The sequence below is a fragment of the Rhineura floridana genome, chromosome 16 (genome assembly GCF_030035675.1).
Source record: "Rhineura floridana isolate rRhiFlo1 chromosome 16, rRhiFlo1.hap2, whole genome shotgun sequence".
NCBI lineage: Eukaryota > Metazoa > Chordata > Lepidosauria > Squamata > Rhineuridae > Rhineura > Rhineura floridana.
The window spans coordinates 33,560,229-33,578,588 of NC_084495.1; the positions used below are offsets into that span (position 1 = coordinate 33,560,229).

Here is an 18,360-nt window from a genome sequence, read left to right on the forward strand (position 1 = left end):
TTATCAAAGGAAAGTTTTTGTATTTGCTCCTCCGTGATAACTGTGCAACAAAGCTTTGCAATGCCCTGAACTTCAGCAGATTGCTCAAGGATTTTCCCATGATAAAGGTATATGCAAAATGTTTACCAATCCGGTGTATTTTTGTGTGTGTGTGCAGACACACACACACAAAATAAATACAGTTTTCAATCAGTATTGACTGCATATAACATCTTTTAAAATGATTTTAGAAAGCACTGGTAACTACTAGCACAGCAGCACCTGTTGTATGAAACATGCTTCCCTCGGAAATCGGAAAGGCCCATAGGAAACCACTTTATATTTAGACCATTGGTCCATCTAAGTCAGTATATTCTACCCTGACTGGCAGCAGTCATCCAGGGTTTCAGGAAGGGATCTCTCCCAGCCCTACCTGGGACCTCCTGAATGCAAAGTAGATGCTCTGCCAATGAGCTATGGCTCCATCCTCACTTATAACCATGGCTTTTCTTTGTTAAATACTTTTTTCCCAGGCTCTCCCAGAAAGATGGCTCTGTTCACTGACAGTATTTGTTGATAGTATTTTATGAGAATTGTGTTTATTGTGTTTTATATGTTATTGTGTTTTACATGTTTTATTGTATTTGTTTTTACTTCTGTATACCACTTTAATGGTCTATAAATGTTCCAAATGAATATTTACTAATTTTGTAATTTCAACCAGAAGGAAAAATAGCAACAATACAAAATAAGGTCAGTAAATACAGCTTAGGGTTAAATACTTTCAGCCGTACAACCAAAGGTGGAAAAGTGCAAATTAATCTTATTATAACAAGGAAAAGCTTATATCTGTCAGTATCCAAATTACATCTGACCTCTGTAATATCAATAAAAGGATCCCAGAGACTGAATGTTGCTGCAATCTCGTCTGTTGCTTGCAATCGCTAAAGAGTGCATACTTTCTCAATATAGTCATCTCGGTGACCTTCCAAATGGTGCATAACCATTCGTTCAAAGAGAGCATTGGGCTGTTCTTCAACTTCCTATCTATCAGAATCCCAGCCACAATTGGCAAATTCCAGACAATTTCTATATGTCTGTAAGGCACATCCATGTAAAACTGTCAAAAGGCCACATGACACAGAAGAAAAATATAATCTCCAAAACTTCACGTGACACCCCCATAGTTACATTAATTTGCTATTACACACACACACAGAGAGAGAGAGAGAGATTATTTTGTGACAATACTGGTATGGAGCACTGGCATTATGTGCTGGCACCCACAGCACTTTTATCAATATATGAACAACAGCACCTCATTTTTTACAAAAAAAAAAAAGCACTGTGTGTGTGAGTGTGTTATGTTTAAATAATTTATCCAGGGCCTTCAAAGTCTTCTGAAGGTATTTCTGACTGCTGCACAGTCAGCAGCTAAAATGTGCCCTCTAACGCAGTGTGGTTAGAAATTGTACAACCATCTGCATGTTGCATAGCTCTGATGGGAGTACAGTAAAAACAACAAAGTCTTATGGCACCTTAAAAGCATTATGCCAGCATAATACCTGTTAGTATTTAAGGTGCCACAATTGCTTTTGCCACAACGGGTGTTGCAGTAAGTCATTTAAGGGTCACAGCCCATGCAGCCATAATCCTGTGCACGTTTACTTGGAAGTTAGTACAAGAGTTACTCCCAGGTAAATTAAGTGTGCAGAGGATTGCCGCCTTAAGGTTGACCAGGTTTACCGTAGAAGTTAAATTATTTTCAGAGGTTGCAGGCCCCTCCTTCTTGGACTGTGCTTGTTTAAATTGAATGCATTCCAGCCCAGTGTAATCTGATCTTTGCCCAACTTCTGTACGAAAGCTTGCTTTTCTTCTTATTATCTGCGTTGTTTTTTTTAAAAAAACCCATAACATTTTAGTTCCTTCAGTTCTTTATTTTGTGAAGTGCCGCCTCTGCATGGAATACTGTTGGTTAATTTGGTTGTCTTAGAAGAAATGGAATTCTCTTTAACCCCAGAAACCTTGCTGAAACTGTGGTCTACGTTGGTAAGCCCAAATGTATTTGCTAGCTTTTCTGCTTAGTAATTGCATTGCAAAAGAACTGGAATTACAGTGTTCGCTCTGGAAAGTATGTAGTTGAGAACAACCTTGTTTTAAAACTGGAAGCTTCTGGACAGGGGATGGGAATGAAAGCAAGAAGGAAGATAAAGTAGAATGATTGTTAGAAAAATCCAGGGTTTTCCTACTTAAGGGGATTTAGTAAAATAAGCTGGGTTAGTGGGTGAACTGGTTTGCAGTGGTCATTGACTAATATGTTGAAATTGATCCTGAGTAAGGCTGTATCCTAACCCACTTACCTGGGAGTAAGCCGCGTTGAATTCAGTAGGAGTTATGTCTGGGTAGCTACGGATAGCATTGAGCTGTAAGTAATGCATTGAATGTCATTTCTGCTTAGTGCAACTGTGGGGAACCTTTGGCTCTCCAAATATCGCTGGACTACAAGTCCCATCATCCCTGCCCATTAACCATGTTTGGTGGGGCTGATGGGAGTTATAGTTCAGCAACATCTGGCCAAAGGTTCCCCATGCCCCTGGGTGTTGGAATAAAAAGTATGAACTTGCTGTCTTCAGTACCATGAGGGTGTGTTCTGTGTGGCCACCAGATTTTTAAGCTAAGAAAGAGATTTATTGATATGTGCTTAGTATTAAAAAATATGTTTAATGACGTAAGAGCCTTGCTTGATCAGCCCAAAGGCTTATCTAGCCCAGCCCTCTGTTCTCACAGATGCTAGCAGGAAGCCTGCAAACAAGGCCTGAGAGCAACAGCCCTCTCCCCACTTCCAGCACCTGGTATTCAGAGGCATACTTGCTCTGACAGTGGAAGTAAAGCACAGCCATTGTGGGTAGTAGCTACTGAGTCTTATCCTCCATGAATTTTGCCCAATCTTCTGTTAATGTCATCGAAGTTGGTGGCCATCACTGCCTCTTGTGAATTTCAGAGTTTAACTATGGGCTGTGTAAAGAAGTACTTCCTTTTGTATGTTCTGAATCTCCTAACATTATCTTCATTGCATGCTCTGGGTTCCAGCATTTGTTTCTTTTCCCACTTTATTTTAAAAGTAATCATGCAAAGCTATGGGGTTTTGTTTTTTTGTTTGCATTTTGGAGTTAGGATAGTACCTTTAAAACTGCCATATTAAAAAGAAGAAGCTACACGATAGGTTGTGTATCACATTTGTGACTAGTATTCTAGTGTCTTGTCTGATCTTGCAATGCAAGGCCAAGATTGCAAACTCCTCTCTTTTTTTTCCCTGGTAGGGATTTGTGCCTTTAACGGTTGAATGTCTGACTGAAATTCAACAGATGCAGTATTTACTAGGTTGAATATGTCATAATGGGAGCAAAGCTGTACTGACTGAACCCTAGCCTTATGGATCAGTCACTGCATGCCTGGAACAGCCTGTGTTCAGAAAGTCAGAACTCGTAGTGTGTTAATAGACACACATAATATTATTGTAATATTATATGGCTTTATTAGGTGACAAGCATGCCAGTCCAAGTGTACACATGCACTTTTATTTGCGAATGGATTTCAAAAGTTATTCTGGATGCCCAAGTAAAGCCCACTTTTGCCTTAGGATAGCTTAAGCCGTTCTAGAAACTTTTTTTACCTTGGCACTGAATTCAATATGGACAGCCTTCAAGCATGTGCAGAGTGCACAGGAAGCTGTCTTATACTAGGCAGATTATTTGTCCCTCTAGCTCAGTATTGTCTACTCTGTCTGGCAGCATCTGTCCTGGGTCTTTACTATCACCTGGTTCCTCAGATTCTTTATATAGAAGGTCCTGGATTCTTCTGCATGGAAAAAATATCATTTGCTACTAAACTGTTTTTCCTCCCCGGCGTGTGTGTGTGTGCGATAACTTTCCACCTAAGTAATTTGGACCAGCATATCTAGGATGCGTGGAGGTAGAATTCTCAGACTTTCTCCATGGTCCTTTTTATTTTAATGATCTACTGCAGTTGTGTGCTGTCCCATGGCATGCTTTATTAATATTTTAATGTGAATCCTGCAAACCTCCAGGAGATCTTGATGGACGAGGACGATTTAAAAATACAATGAACGAATGAGCAAATAAATAAATAGCGCTCTCTGGGCTGTTTAGAATGTTTTAGACTTGAAAACAATTTAAATTCAAATGAGTCCTGAAAACGAAAGCAACATAGGGCACAACAACACCAGATTTAAAAATGGGGGGTGGGGGGTGGAGATGGGTCGAGATGAATAAGGAGGTCTTCACCTGTTGATGAAATGACCAGGCAGCTAACACCAGGTGTGATTGATACATGTGATGATGCTTGTGCAGTGTAGTGGTTGGGAATGTCGGACTAGGAAACCTGGGTTCAAATACCCCCTCTGCCATGTAGCTTGCTGGGTGACCTTGGGCTAGTCACCATTTCTCAGCCTAATCTACCTCAGAGTTGTTGTGAGGATAAAAGGAGGGGGGGAGAGAACTGTGCACACCACCTTCAACCCTTTGGAGTAGGAGAGGTGGCTATAAATGTAATTAAATCTTCGGGGGGAAGGGTACACTTTTTTCTGCTTGAAGACTTCACCTTCTTCCATGTACAGTAGGGCCCCACTCATACGATGGGTTACATTCCGGACATCCGCTGTGAAGCGGAACTAATTGATGCCTGAAAACCGCCGTAAAAGTGGAACAAGCGCCGTATGAGTGGGGCTTTAGTCTAATTACATCTAATTGAGACCGCTGTATTAGCGAAGCACCGTAAAGCGAAGCGTCTTAAAGCAGGGCCCTACTGTAGTGGTTTCTCCACCCCCCCTTGTGTTGTCAACTTTTCAAACAGCCCCTATCATTTTTTTAAAAAAAGTAGCAGCAGTATGCACAAATATCTAGCAGGCAATTCCAGTGCTTATCACTATCCTGAAGATAGAGTTTAAAAAAGTAGTCTGCAGGGAATTTTTTCTTTTCATTTTACATGCAGAAAATCATGTTAGTTTTTTTTGTCTTTTGGCCAGTTGGCAATTTCTGCCCCCTCACCCCCGGTTGCCCGCCCCCACGCTTCCAAATCACTGAATTATGGGCCATAATTTGCCTCTCCCTGCACCCCCCATCCTGGAATTCCATGACAGTTGGTCCCCAGGCCCAGTGGTTGCCGTGGCAATGCCTCTTGAGGCCTGGGCCTCTCTCCTCCTTTTTAGCCACATGGGGTTTTGAGGAGCCTTTACCCCAGGGGAGAGGGACCTCCCCTCCACGCTCAACCCCCCTTTTCCAAATCCTCTACATGGATGTGAAACCAGCAGCCCCAAATGTGTCGGCCCAGGGGCCAAAGAGAGAAGCCGGAAAGCATGCTGCTGTAAGTGGACGTTAGCATCTGAAAGCCCTGTTATGCCTGGCAATCGGGTTAATAATCTGCCTGCCCCCACAGATGTGACCTATGGAAGCACTGGTGTGTGTGTGTGTGTTTGTGTGTCTGTGTGAGTGAGAGAGAGGGGGGGGTTAGATCCCTCCTTTATGTGCCAAAACCGTATGTCTGGCATCCAGATTTAAAATAATAATTCTTGTCTTGTGCTTTCCTGCATTCAAAGTGCTTTTCATGCATATATTATATAGCCACGAGAGTGCCTGTATTCTACAGCTAGCATGGATTTTTTGCATTTTGCAATGTTAAATTGAAAATACCCTCCATCAGCTCATTTCAGAAAAAAAGTTACAAAACTTACAGTCCTGAGCTCAGAAACGCTTGCTTCACAACCAGAGCTTGGAAAAGTTACTTTTTTTGAACTACAACTCCCATCAGCCCCAGCCAGCATGGCAAGTGGATTGGGCTGATGGGAGTTGTAGTTCAAAAAATAACTTTTCCAAGCTCCGTTCACAACCCTCTCAATTTTCATGGCGATACACAAAACAATAAGAGAGAATAGATAATTGAAAGTGTAAAAAGAGAGAGAGAAAAAGCAGCCCTTTTGGACTTTTTTCTGTCAGTGTTCTTATAATTTGTTTTAATTAATTAAAAATCAGCCATGTTCACAGAGTACCTGTAATCCTATTACTGACCTTGCCCCATACTCTAACCTTCACCGTTTGCAATTTAAAAGTTAAAAAAAATGCCTGGCTGATTTTTAATTAAGTTAAGGAATTTAGCATTGGCATCAATGATATGCTCAGTAAGAACCAACTGTCAGACTCACAGCTGCTTGGGTTGGCTAATCAGGGGGCATACCCACGCCAGACCTTTATTTCACTTTTAGACAGTCCTGGCTTCCCCCAAAGAATGTTACCAAATTCTTCCAAGCTACACAGAAAGTGGATTGTACTGTGAAAGACCAACCCAAACTGTGTTTTCATTTTTACAAATTTGTAAAAGGTAAAGGTGTCCCTGCACTTGTAGTGCGAGTCGTTTCCGACTCTTAGGGTGACGTCTTGCGACGTTTACTAGGCAGACCGTATATATGGGGTGGGATTGCCAGTTCCTTCCCTGCCTTTCTTTACCCCCCAGCATATGCCGGGTACTCATTTTACCGACCACGGATGGATGGAAGGCTGAGTGGACCTCGACCCCTTTTACCGGAGATTCGACTTCCTCCTTCCATTGGAATCGAACTCCGGCTGTGAGCAGAGCTTTTGGCTGCGTTACTGCCGCTTACCAGGAGGTCAGGTCTCCTGCTCCCCTGGTGCATGCACATTTTTGCTTATTAGTGAATCTAATTGTAAGCCTTACAACAACCCTTTAAAGCAAGTTTGTGTTATTCCTTCTGTTGCAGATGGGGGGGGCAAGGCTGCAATCCTTACACCACTTAACTTGGGGGTAAGCCGCATTGAATTCAGTACTTCTTACTTTTGAGTAAAGATGGTTTGGATTGCACTGTAAAGCCAAGAAAGAGAGAGAGAGATTGGCTTGCCCATTTGTTTTTTGTTTGTTTTTTACATTGATGTGAGCCTTTTGGGAAATAATTGTCTGAAAAATGGGGTGAAACCAAATTTAGTAATTAAATAGTAAATAAGACCACCAAGTGAGTTCATAAGAGATGTGAGATTCAATTCCTAATTTGTATCTTAAAGTTGAATCCCTTGAATGCCTACTCAGAAGTAAGCCCCTTTGAGTTCAGTGGTACTTACTCCCAAATAAAAGTGCATGGGATTGTAACACAAAATTGGAGATGGATATATACAACAGGATGGTAGCCTTATTCGGACCTTGGATCCCAACCATGGTGCTCTTGGACACCCCTCTTCTTGCAGCACACCATGACCCCCTGTTCCCAGTTTCGTAATGTTTTTTAAAAAAATTAAATTGTGTGTGGTGTTTTATTTGTTTTGGAACGTGTAAATGTTTTGCTGGGGGGGTGAATTCTGACAATCATCAGTTTTTCTTCTGTAAAATGTGTATTTTGGTGGTGTCCATGACAATTTCTTAGATTTTCAGATGTGCTTCTGGGCCCATAAAGGCTCTGGGCCCCAGGATTAAGCTCTACCAGGTGCTTTGCAGGTTTCAGGCTGCACCCAGGACTGGTGGGTCAAATCAGCAAGAAATGGCTGATCCTCCATTTTTGAAAATATAAAACCTAGCAGTCACTCATATCTGTCTCTAGGTTTAGGCCAAACTCAGTGGATTCCTTGTGAGGTAGATAACATAAGTAAAAAGAAACATGACTGTTTTTATTTTAGCAAAGCTGGAAATGAATTTTAGATGGTGTACTCAGTAAAAAAAAAAAAGTAAATGGAAACTAACTTGGGTAGCATGACCTAGTTGTTTGAGGGAACTACACCTTTTCATGCTTCTAGCTGTCAGATCCTGGATTTTTTTAGATTATATATTTTGTTGTCTAATTCTTGTGGCATAGGCATGTGTTTGGGCCATATCATATGAGTCATTAGATTATTTTTTTTAATCTAAAGTAGTGGCAGAGGCTGCCTCCTGGAAGTGGTGGTGGTGGGGCTTAGATGACTCCCCCCCCCCGGTGGCTTTCCACATGCATTTTAACCTTGTGAACGCCTGCGAGGGAAAGGGCTTGGGGGATTTCTTTGGGAAATGGTTATCATAGGAAGCTGTCTTATACTAAGTCGAAACCCTTGGTCCATCTAGCTCAGTATTGTCTACACTGACTGGTAGCAGGTCTCCAGGGTCTGAGGCAGGGGTCTGCCCCAGCTGTACCTGAGATGCCAGGGATTGAACCTGGGACCATCTGCGTGCAAAACAGATCCTCTACCACTGAGCCCTTCCCAATCTTTCAGTTGAAATAAAAGCTTTGGGAGGCTGTTTCGTATTTTGTTTTTGTTTTTATTTGTTTTAAAAATACCGTTCTTGGGAGGACACAAGATAGGGGCGTGCCCTGCCCACAAGATTTGACTTTTATTTATAGTTTTAGGAAGCAGCCCAAGCTGTTTTGGAGCCTTTAACTTGTTCTTCAGGACCGAACAGATCTGTTCAAAACAAAGTTCTTTCCACTCCCCCATTCACTATAATGGGGAATCTAGAAAGTGCTAGAACTTTCTCCCCTCTTTTTCACAGGAGTGGTTGACATATAAAATCTACAAGCCCAGCCAGAGTTGATGATGTCAGACACAACCAGGGTTTTGGTGGGTGGGTGGGCGATTGCAGGGCACCTTTAAAGTTTGCTTTTAAATAACAAAGGGAAAATCTAACGCTTTTTCATTTTCTGCCTGAATTGGGTGCAGGATGAAGTCTGTCAAATGTTGGAATGGTAGCTGCAGTGATTCTCCTGCAAGGGCAGGCTTTTTCCATTTTGGGGTGGGTACACCAGGACTCATAGCTGGGCTGGTGATGGAAAAAAGAGCATGGGTCCCCAGAAAAGAGTGGTGTGAAAAAAATGTCACTCCTTCCAGCAACGACCCTGTTACCCCAAGGATTGTTGGTGGAGAGTGGACTTGTTCCACAGAGAGATATTTTTGGGGATTATGGCCTCTTCCCCCTGTGAGAAAGAGATCTCTCCTTTCATTTGCACAGGGAAAGAAAAATGTAAATGTACTGCCTTCAAGTCGATTCCGACTTATGGCGACCCTATGAATAGGGTTTTCATGAGGCTGAGAGGCAGTGACTGGCCCAAGGTCACCCAGTGAGCTTCATGGCTGTGTGGGGATTCGAACCCTGGTCTCCCAGGTCGTAGTCCAGCACCTTAAACACTACACCACACTGATCGTAGGAAAAGACCATGGATTCCCAGGAAAGACTGGGATAAGGGGAAATGTCAGCCTCTCAGGGCCAGCACCAGCTTGCAGGGGCCCTCAAAGGTGTCAGCACTACTGCTGCCACTGGGGTTTAAATAGGTCCAGCCGCATCAGTGGGTTAACATGCTGTGTGCACATGCCTGCCATTACCCAAGATGGCAAGCATGTGCATGCAGCCCACTGCTGTGGCGCTACAGCACCGTAGGAAGTTGTGCAGCCAGACGCTGGCAGGCATTGCCTGGGAGGGTAGTTCCCACACTGCAATTCTCACCAGCATCGGGACATGGGGGTCATGCTCTGCAACCCGATCCTAGTGCAGATTGTGGAGCAGGAGCTACACTTGCCCAGCACCAGGGGCCCCTCTCAGCACCAGGGACCCTTGGCCAGTGCCCAGCCTGGCTGCCCACTGGCACCAGGCCTGCAGCTGGTGACAAGGACCCTGTTACCTCAAGAGTCCCTGGTGAGGCTGGGCTTCTGCTCCCCTACTCATCCATATTTTGGGAGACATAATGGAGATATCACCATTGACTTGTATAGGCAAAGGCAAGGATCCATGCAAAAAACAAACTCAGGTTTTTAATCCCTCCCCCAAATCACTGGGAGTGCCCTGGGAAAATAACACCTTGTGATCAAAAGCTAGACCTGTCGGTCAAAATCAATGATTCCGCCGACCTCTCTGCCCCCTCCCCTCTTGAGCTGTGGGCTTCCCCCCCCCCAGTCAGCTTGGTTTCGTTTCTCAGGAGGAAAAAAAGAAAAACAGCTGTTCTTTTTATGGACAGCCGAGGTCGCTGAGCCACTCAGAAGCGTAGGGGAGTCCTAGATCAGGCTCAACATGCCTTGTTAATGGTGTGATCTGACGCTGAAACACAAGAGCCTTCCTCAAATCGTCTCGATTCATCATTCAGGGTACACACATCTGCATGCAACATATATTTGGCCTTTATGCTGCATTTGAAAACGTAGTTCATGGGCTCAACAAGCAGACTTTTGAACTGAATGGAAGGCCAAATTATTCTCTTTTTTGTTTTGTTGTTCAGTGCATAGCTGAAGAGATTTTGGTCAATAAATGTGCATACAGTAGCAAAACCTGTGTAGTGCGGAGGCCAGGAAATGAAGGAATGTGGATTCCAAATGGAGATATTTTGGAAGGCCTTTCCCTCAAGTGTGCCCACGCTTTTTTATTTTAACCTTTCTCTGTGTGCCCTTGAAAAGGGCTTGGGAGGAAGGAAAGAACAATGTCAACAACACAAGAAACATCTTGGTCCCAAACAATTTACGATGTCAAGGTCTTTGCGTAGAACGCACACATCCCGACCCAACATTTGATGCTCCTGGGATTTTCCAGTACAAAGTTTCAGGCGATGACAGATGTGTCCCTTCAGATGCATTAATACTATTTTTAACTATCGTCTGTGCTGCCTGTCCCCCTCTCCAGCAATAGGAGGAAAAACCCTTCCTAACTTCTTGGCCATAGTGAGCAACTTTTTCCACATTGGAGATGCAGAGAGGATGAGAGAAGTTGGGCGTGTGTCTGTCGGAGCTTGGCACATAAAATGCTCTGGAGTATTAGCCAGTCTCAAATTGGTTGATTATGTGTTTTTTGCTGTGACCTACTTTTATAAAAGTTCTTGCACGGTCTTTGAAATCCTCCTTTGTTTTCCCGTTGTTGGAGAAGGCAGGTTGGATGGGATGGACTGTGAATCAGATCCAGTAGGTTCTTACCAGGTTATCTTCTTTTGCTTCATTTGGAATATTTTGGAATTTTCTACCTTTTTTTAATGGAACTTTTTCCATGTCAACTTGTCTGCCACCAAACCTGCAGGTTGTGAAGGATTGTGGGATGTGCTTTTGGATCTTGCCATCTTGAGAGTATGCTCTGTGGAATGTGCTCAGTGTTTCCTTGTGGTTGTACTTTGCAGTGGAAGATTGGCTGCTTTTAAGGGAATGCATGTGCTCCTTGTGGCCTTCTCATTGGAGGAACCCCTAGAGCTCCACACCATCTGTAGGTGCTCCACGCGCGCATGGGACTTCCCAAGAGCACAGGTTTCCTCATTCACATACGTCAGGTGCAGCTTCTCAAATGCACAAACAAATTGTGCAAATAGAGCTGCCCCCACCATCCAGTGGACGCCATAAATCTTTGTGTGCATAGTAACTCCATGTTAAGGAAGAGTACAAATTTGGGGCAGAAGTGTGCAGAATTCCGCAAACGATTGCAGTGCATTTTGCAGCATGTTTCAAAGCTTGTGCCTTAATTCTCTTCCTCTTGCAGCTTGTCGGGGAAGAGAAGCGTGTTGGGACCCGGACTGTCCTTGTCGGCCACCACCCAATTTCTGTGACAGAGGCGTACATTTCGCAGAAGTTCTGCAGTAACCAAATAGTCTCTTCCAAGGTACGTTTACTCCATCAAGGTAGTAGTAGGAATAGCGTGCAAGCTTTTGATAATTCATGTGAACACAGTAGCCATGTTCTAATTGCTGCATGGTTTCCTCTTACCTTTCTTATTTTCACAACAACCCTGTGGGGCAACTTAGGCTGAGAGGAAGCAACTGTCCCAAGATCACCCAGTGAGCATCATGGCAGAGTGGAGCAGGTTTTCCTAGTCCTAGTTCTCTCTTCACACCACGCGGTGTGTCTAGAGCAATGGTTCCCAAACTCCCCCCCCCCACAGGCCACTTGAAAATAGCTGAGGATCTTGACAGACCATTTAATGATTTTTCTGGCTTGTTGCAGCAGTTGTACATTTTGCTAGATGGTACATAGTTTTTAACTCTTATTTTTATCGCTTATTCTGTTTTATTGTATTAACATTGGAATTCCGTAGAATTCAAACTGTGATACAATAAAGTGCCATAGAAATAAACGAAGCAATAAGAGTACAATTAAAAATCAATATGAGTATTTAATGCAGTGGCTGTGCCATCGCCCGTCCTCAGTCATAACGCCTCAGACATGCCGTGGACCACCTGACTGAGGTTTGTGGACAGCTATTGGTCCACCGACCACAGTTTGGGAACCCCTGGTCTTCCATAGCTAATAGACAATCTGTGCTCTGTTACTTTTTTCCAGACCTGTTTTGAACTTGGGACGGCACTCTGCTCGTCCATTAACTTCGTGACGTGATAATGAAGATCACTTGCAAGCTGTACTCATTTCATTTTAAACAAAGCTTACTGTTTGCTACTTGTCTTGTACTTTTATATCCTAAACATTTTACTGAAGGCTTATTAGGATATTAATAGCTATGAATCCTCCTCACCCTTCCCCATAGTTTATCAATCTGGTTTAATTAATTTACAGCTGTTTAGTTAGGCTGGTTGTTTTAGTTAACTGAGCATAAAGCCTATACATAAATGAACTCTTTGTCCAATCTGACTGGGTGACTTCCACTTTTAGAACTGCATGAATCACAAAACACCCATAGTTCCTTTTTTAAAATGTTCTTCCTTTTGGCACAAATAGCTGATGTAATGCTTTTACGAGTGGGGCCTGCAATAAATTGTGCCAGAGTTCTTGTTCCAGCTAGCCAGCCGTATCACCTTCAGTATACCCCATTCTATTCCCTCTCTTACACACACAGAGCTTTCGGGGGTGGAGGTCTCCTCTCCACTAGACACCATTATGGAGCCACTGAACATGATTAGTCTTTCCTCATTGAACTGTTTTGTGATTGTTACTTTGCCTTCTTAATGTTTTCTTTCATCCTTTCAACTTCTGCACATCTTGGGGGTTCTGCTGCTACTGTCTACCTTGTCGCCTCAGCTGCAGCCCTGTTGACACTCTCTACCTGAGCTTGCTGTTGGAGGGAGTGATATCCTGCACCATTTCAAAATGTTGGAATCGGTGACCTTTCCAGATAATTAGAAAATGGAAAGCAATTGTAAATTAGGGCTTGCCGATGAAAACAGATCTTGAGTTCTTTCTCTTGTTTGCAGAGGAGGATCCTCTCTCCACACTTTAGGGCAACAGAATTTACTTGGCTCACTGCCGATCCACTGGCTGAGAGCCACAGGCCGAGAGCCCTTTAGCGCTCACCCTGTGGCTCGCACCAAAAGCTTGTGCCTCTGGGCAGGGAGCTTCCAGCTAGGGGTGCTAGGAGCAAGCTCAGGCTGCAGGCTGAAGTCTTCCAGGTTCCACTTTTTGTAACAGGGCAACTCTTTTAGCTGTGGCAAGATTTGCTTTGCAAGCTGCCAAAGCTTGTTCATAATGTGATAAGTAAATAAGATTTTATGTTGTTATTATTTTTTTGGTAATTATTGTTGAATGTTTTCTTCGGTTGTAACCTATGGTTAGAACATTCAGGATTGACTCTCTGAATTACAAGGAGAACTTGGATAAAATACTTCACTGATAATCACATAATTTTAATATACCTGAATATTCATCTCTTCTGTCTGGCGATATTTGAAAATCAACCTGAAAGGATAAATTGCACCCAGTTTGTTTAAACTAATGTGCACCAGGCAAGCCACAGTTTTAAGCTGTCCCTCTTGAATCTTTCGTTATATTTACTACTGCTGTGACTGGGAAGCCCCAGTTTCATTGTGTTGAGCAGTGAATGCAGAACAAAAGGCTATAGTTTTTCCAAGGCAGGGAAACAGGTGGCTGCTATGAACTGGCAAAAGGGGAATTGTGTGAAACATCATGACAACCTCTCTTAGTAGTTGACATTCAACAGATTCTGTATGTCAAGTACTGTACATTTCATGTGCCTTTGTGTGCTGGAAAAGGTCAGGTTCCCATAGCCACTTCCTGTGCTCTGCATTTGCGATTGTCGCATGGTCTTGTGAAGTGGCTCCATGCAAGCTGAGTTTCTATCCTTGCCATTTAGCTGACAAACCTGATTTTGGTGGGCTTGCCAGGAATGCGCATGCTGGACCTGTTCAGAAGCTTGTCCTTTGAGTGGTGAGTGTCTGGGCTGAGTGGTAGGCAGCCAAAAGGGGTGATCTTGGAGTCCGAGCAACCTGGAACAGGATAGATTATTGTTACCAAGGCCATGTCTCAGCCTAAGTAGGAAGCCCTTCCTGTTGAGGAGAGCCAGTGGCCAGCCTCGATGGGCAAAGTCACTCAGACACTTGGAAACTATTTACTAAGAGATGCTCCAGTCGATAGTCTTGGTGGTTCAATACACAAGATAGCAGGTCATGGAGCCCTCGGTTCTGGGTTCTTGCTGCAGCAGCACCTGACATTAGTACAAGAAGGTTACAAAAGGCCTGTGTTAGAACAACATGTCTGGCCAATTTGTTTTTTGGACCAAGTGCCTGAAGATGCTGCATACTGTGTAATTATTTTTGGAAGCACTTTACAACGTTTAAGTCATAAGAGTGTTGCTTGTCCAGTAATGCAAATGCAGTAGCTTTTTCTCAATGCTTCCAGTTTTTTTTCCCCATTTCAAGCTGGGGGGGGGGCAGAAGCAACAGGAAAAATCCCCCCCTTTATACCTTCACATCTCTGTCTCTGGCAATAGAGCATTGAATGGGGTTATGTGCTAAACATTTGGCAAATGCTGACCTGTAGGGCGTATTTATAGAAATAGGAAACGGAAAATGCATATTTTTGAATGGGGATTGGTAGCACTCTTCACCGAGCAAGACACTTCTTTGTTCCCTTGTGAAATGACACTAAGGGTGTATGTGTGCACATGTGTGCCCATTGTAACTGCTTGGCCTTTTGACCTTTTACAAGCCAAAGAAATATCTATATATATATTTGCTTTGTGAACTGGATGGACATATGAATGGATGCATCAAAGGTATCCTAATTTTGGTATGGTTGTACAGTCTTCAGAGGATGACACTGTTGGTTGTATGCTTGGTTCATACTTTCTTCTTTTGCTTCTGTCCTGCAGTACACGGTCTGGAATTTTCTCCCAAAGAATCTCTTTGAACAGTTCCGAAGAATTGCCAACTTTTACTTCCTTATCATTTTCCTTGTACAGGTAAGACTGCCTTAGAAGAGGAAATGCAGAAGGTGTATGTTACTGTTCTGTTTTTTTGAAAAAATACCAGCCATTGACATTTTTCAAGGCCATCCTGCTAAAATTTAGGCTCTTATTCATTCTCAAGTCTGTGGGCATGCATTTTCAAAACACAGTGGCTGTTGCGTCACTGGACCCAATCTAAAGACTTGTGTGTTAATGACTGATGATGTGCCATTAATGATCCAGTTATGCTTATCTTAAATGAACATAGATGAGTTCCCCCCCCCCAGCTTGTGATGAAGCCCTGTTCTGGATAAGAGTCATACAAACACAGAAGTAAGCTACTGAGTGTGCATTTCTTGGTGATTAGGAAAATGGCATACGCAAATGGGTGCTGTGTGTTCTTTGCTTTCGCTTCTTGATTAAGTTGCCAGATCTGAATCAGGATCCTCTTTTTTTTAAAAAACGAACTGAAATAATCTCTTTCCGAAAGGAAAATTAGGGGGCTGAATTTAGCTCACATTCTTGATGGTTTTCAGCATTTTATTTTTGAAAAAGGGCTCTCGACAGACAGCCTTGGTCATTCTGGATGTACCCTGTTGTATCAGAGCTCATTTGGCAGCAGTAGAGGCTGGTCTAGTCACCCTCCATCAATCCCTGCCTGTCTACTTTCTTTCTTACGACCAGTCTAGGGATGGCGCTGGCTGTCAGCTTCCTCCTCCTTTGTCTCTTGTTTCCCTTGCAGAACTCAGCAGGCAGGTGGATGGGGGCAAAACAACAGTGAGTTGGCTCTGCTGCCTCTGGCTCCACCTACTGTTTGGGCTGCCTGCCTTCTGCGCCACCAGTCCCAATGGGCACCAGCTGCCACTGTTGGGCAGCGTATCTGCAATGAAATTTGTAGCTGACAGTGGGGTTTTATCAAAAGCACTGATTGTTGTAGACAGCAGAGAACATCTTGGCCCATTCCATGCAGATCTGAGCCTTCCTCAGACTTTGCTATATGGAGTATGTTGGCTTTACTGCAGCTGTGCTCATGGCAACTGCATCTTGCCTCCTTTGAAGATGGGATGCTTTGCCAATTTGCTGGTCATCCTTGCACCAGGATAAGACATTAATAATCTCTGAGGAAGTAGCTCCAGCCAATTAACATGACAATGCTAAGACAGCATCATCGGTTAGACCCATGTTCCAGAGATTGCAAAATCCTGTGCTGAGCAATCTGAGCTGGTTATGAAATGGATAACTTTGCCATGCAATGAGAGAACCGACTGTTACTTCCTATTGTGGGATGGTTCAGCTTGCCAGGAGCAACAATTACAACAGGAATCTCCCAAATGCCTGTGGGGCTTTAACTTGGAACAGGTTGAAAGGAAGGCTATATTTAACTTGAAACAAATCAGAAGAGTGCCACTAACCACGGATGCAGTTTTCTCTCACTTCTGGTGTTGTGCGACCAGTATTGGAAGATATTTCATGTTTCTTTGATAGCTTAATAAGCATGCCCAGAAAACCTTGGCAATGATAAAGGCTAGTGTTTGTTTGCAAGGTGCATTGGGTGTGTGTGTCTGAATCACTGCCATGTAAAAAAAACCCAGTTCATTATATACATTCTGCACTTGCAAGGAATTGATCCTTCAGTGCGACAGCACCTACACTTTGGAACTCCATGCCCATTGATATTAGACAGGCACTACCATGAAAAACGATCTTATGTGTACCAATTTGTGCCAAGATATCTGCCTCCCCCCTCCCTAAAAAAAAAGCTTTGACCACCATTGGAAAGAAACACTCATTCATATTATAATTAAATGCTTAGCACTGCATTACAAAAAGACTGTACCTGTACTATGTATGTATGTATGTATGTGCTGCCTTCAAGTCGATTCCGACTTACGGCAACCCTATAAATAGGGTTTTCATGAGATTGAGAGGCAGTGACTGGCCCAAGGTCACCCAGTGAGCTTCATGGCTATGTGGGGATTCAAACCCTGGTCTCCCAGGTCATAGTAAATTGCAGCCTTAGTCTTTTAAGGTGCCATTGTATATCTACATCTATATCTATCTAATAATAATAATAATAATAAAATTTTATTTGTTAGTCGCCCATCTGTCTGACTTAACAGACACTCTGGGTGACTTACACAATATAAAACACAATTTAAAACATATTCATACAACAGTAAACCACCTGTTAGTAATAGCCTAACCCACCCCAGAAATCCCATAGGCCTGCCTGAATAACAAGGTCTTTAAGGCTCGACGAAAAGCCTTCAGGGAGGACGCATGTCGAAGGTCAAAAGGAAGCAAGTTCCAGAGGGTGGGGGCCACGACCGAGAAGGCCCTCTCTCTGGTCCGCACCAGCCTAGCTGTTTTCACTGGTGGGACCGAGAGAAGGTCTTGTGAGGCCGATCTTGTTTGGCGGCATATTTGGTGATACTGGAGGCATTCCTTCAGATAAACTGGGCCGAAACCGTTTAGGGATTTAAAGGTTAATACCAACACCTTGAATTGGGCCCGGTATACAACTGGCAACCTATCTATTTACATCTGTCTGTTGTCGTAACACAGTTCCACACTCACATACAGAGAGAGAATTTGTACATCTTTGTATCTTCCTGAGTGCCAAATGCCCAAATAGCCTTTCAGCACTAGAAAAGTTTGGACCTTTGGAATAACTGTGTTCTAGTGAACAGACTTCTTGGAACATTTGCTGAACTCTTGAGATGCTCTTCTACTAGCGTGTGTGTGAGACAGACATTCTGTGTTCCACAAACCTCTGTCTGCAGTGCAAGCCTAGCACACACATTGAATGCATGTTAAGTGTTTTGTAGCAATAGGCTTACATGTGTTCTGCAATCTTGGGTCTACAGATGTTGATGGATTACAACTACCATCATTCCCAGTTTAGCCAAAGGTCAGGGATGAAGGCAGTTGTAGTCCAACAACATCAGTTGTAGTCCAACAACATCAGCTTAGAGGGGATGTGGTCTGTACCAAAATAACTTCACACCCATTGTTCCAAATGTCAGGACATGTACTGGTGCATTTAGACACTACTTTTTTCTGTTCTGATACCCAGAAAGATCCCTTCACAAACTCTTGATGTCCAACAGGAAAATGACAATGAGGAATGTACAAGGATGCTTCTCCCCCCCCCTCTATTCTTCTGGAAGACATGTCTTCCATTTGAATGGCTTGAAATCTTTGCAGAGTTATTATTTAAACTGGTTAGTAGCTTGCTACATA

General features: G+C 43.3%; 1 protein-coding gene across 5 annotated transcripts in view; it reads left to right on the top strand.

The window, feature by feature from the left end:
• ATP11C (ATPase phospholipid transporting 11C) overlaps nucleotides 1-18,360 on the top strand; it is a 90,832-nt gene that overhangs the window by 21,891 nt on the left and 50,581 nt on the right. For 4 of the 5 annotated variants that reach the window (XM_061599102.1, XM_061599104.1, XM_061599105.1 and 1 more), the window contains exons 1-3: nucleotides 1,793-2,028; nucleotides 11,467-11,586; nucleotides 15,043-15,132. In XM_061599102.1, the coding sequence (XP_061455086.1) occupies nucleotides 1,978-2,028; nucleotides 11,467-11,586; nucleotides 15,043-15,132 (261 nt within the window). In that variant the 5' untranslated portion in view covers nucleotides 1,793-1,977. Of the gene's footprint in view, nucleotides 1-1,792; nucleotides 2,029-11,466; nucleotides 11,587-15,042; nucleotides 15,133-18,360 lie in introns of those variants that run through there. The other variant, XM_061599103.1, reaches the window with a different exon arrangement.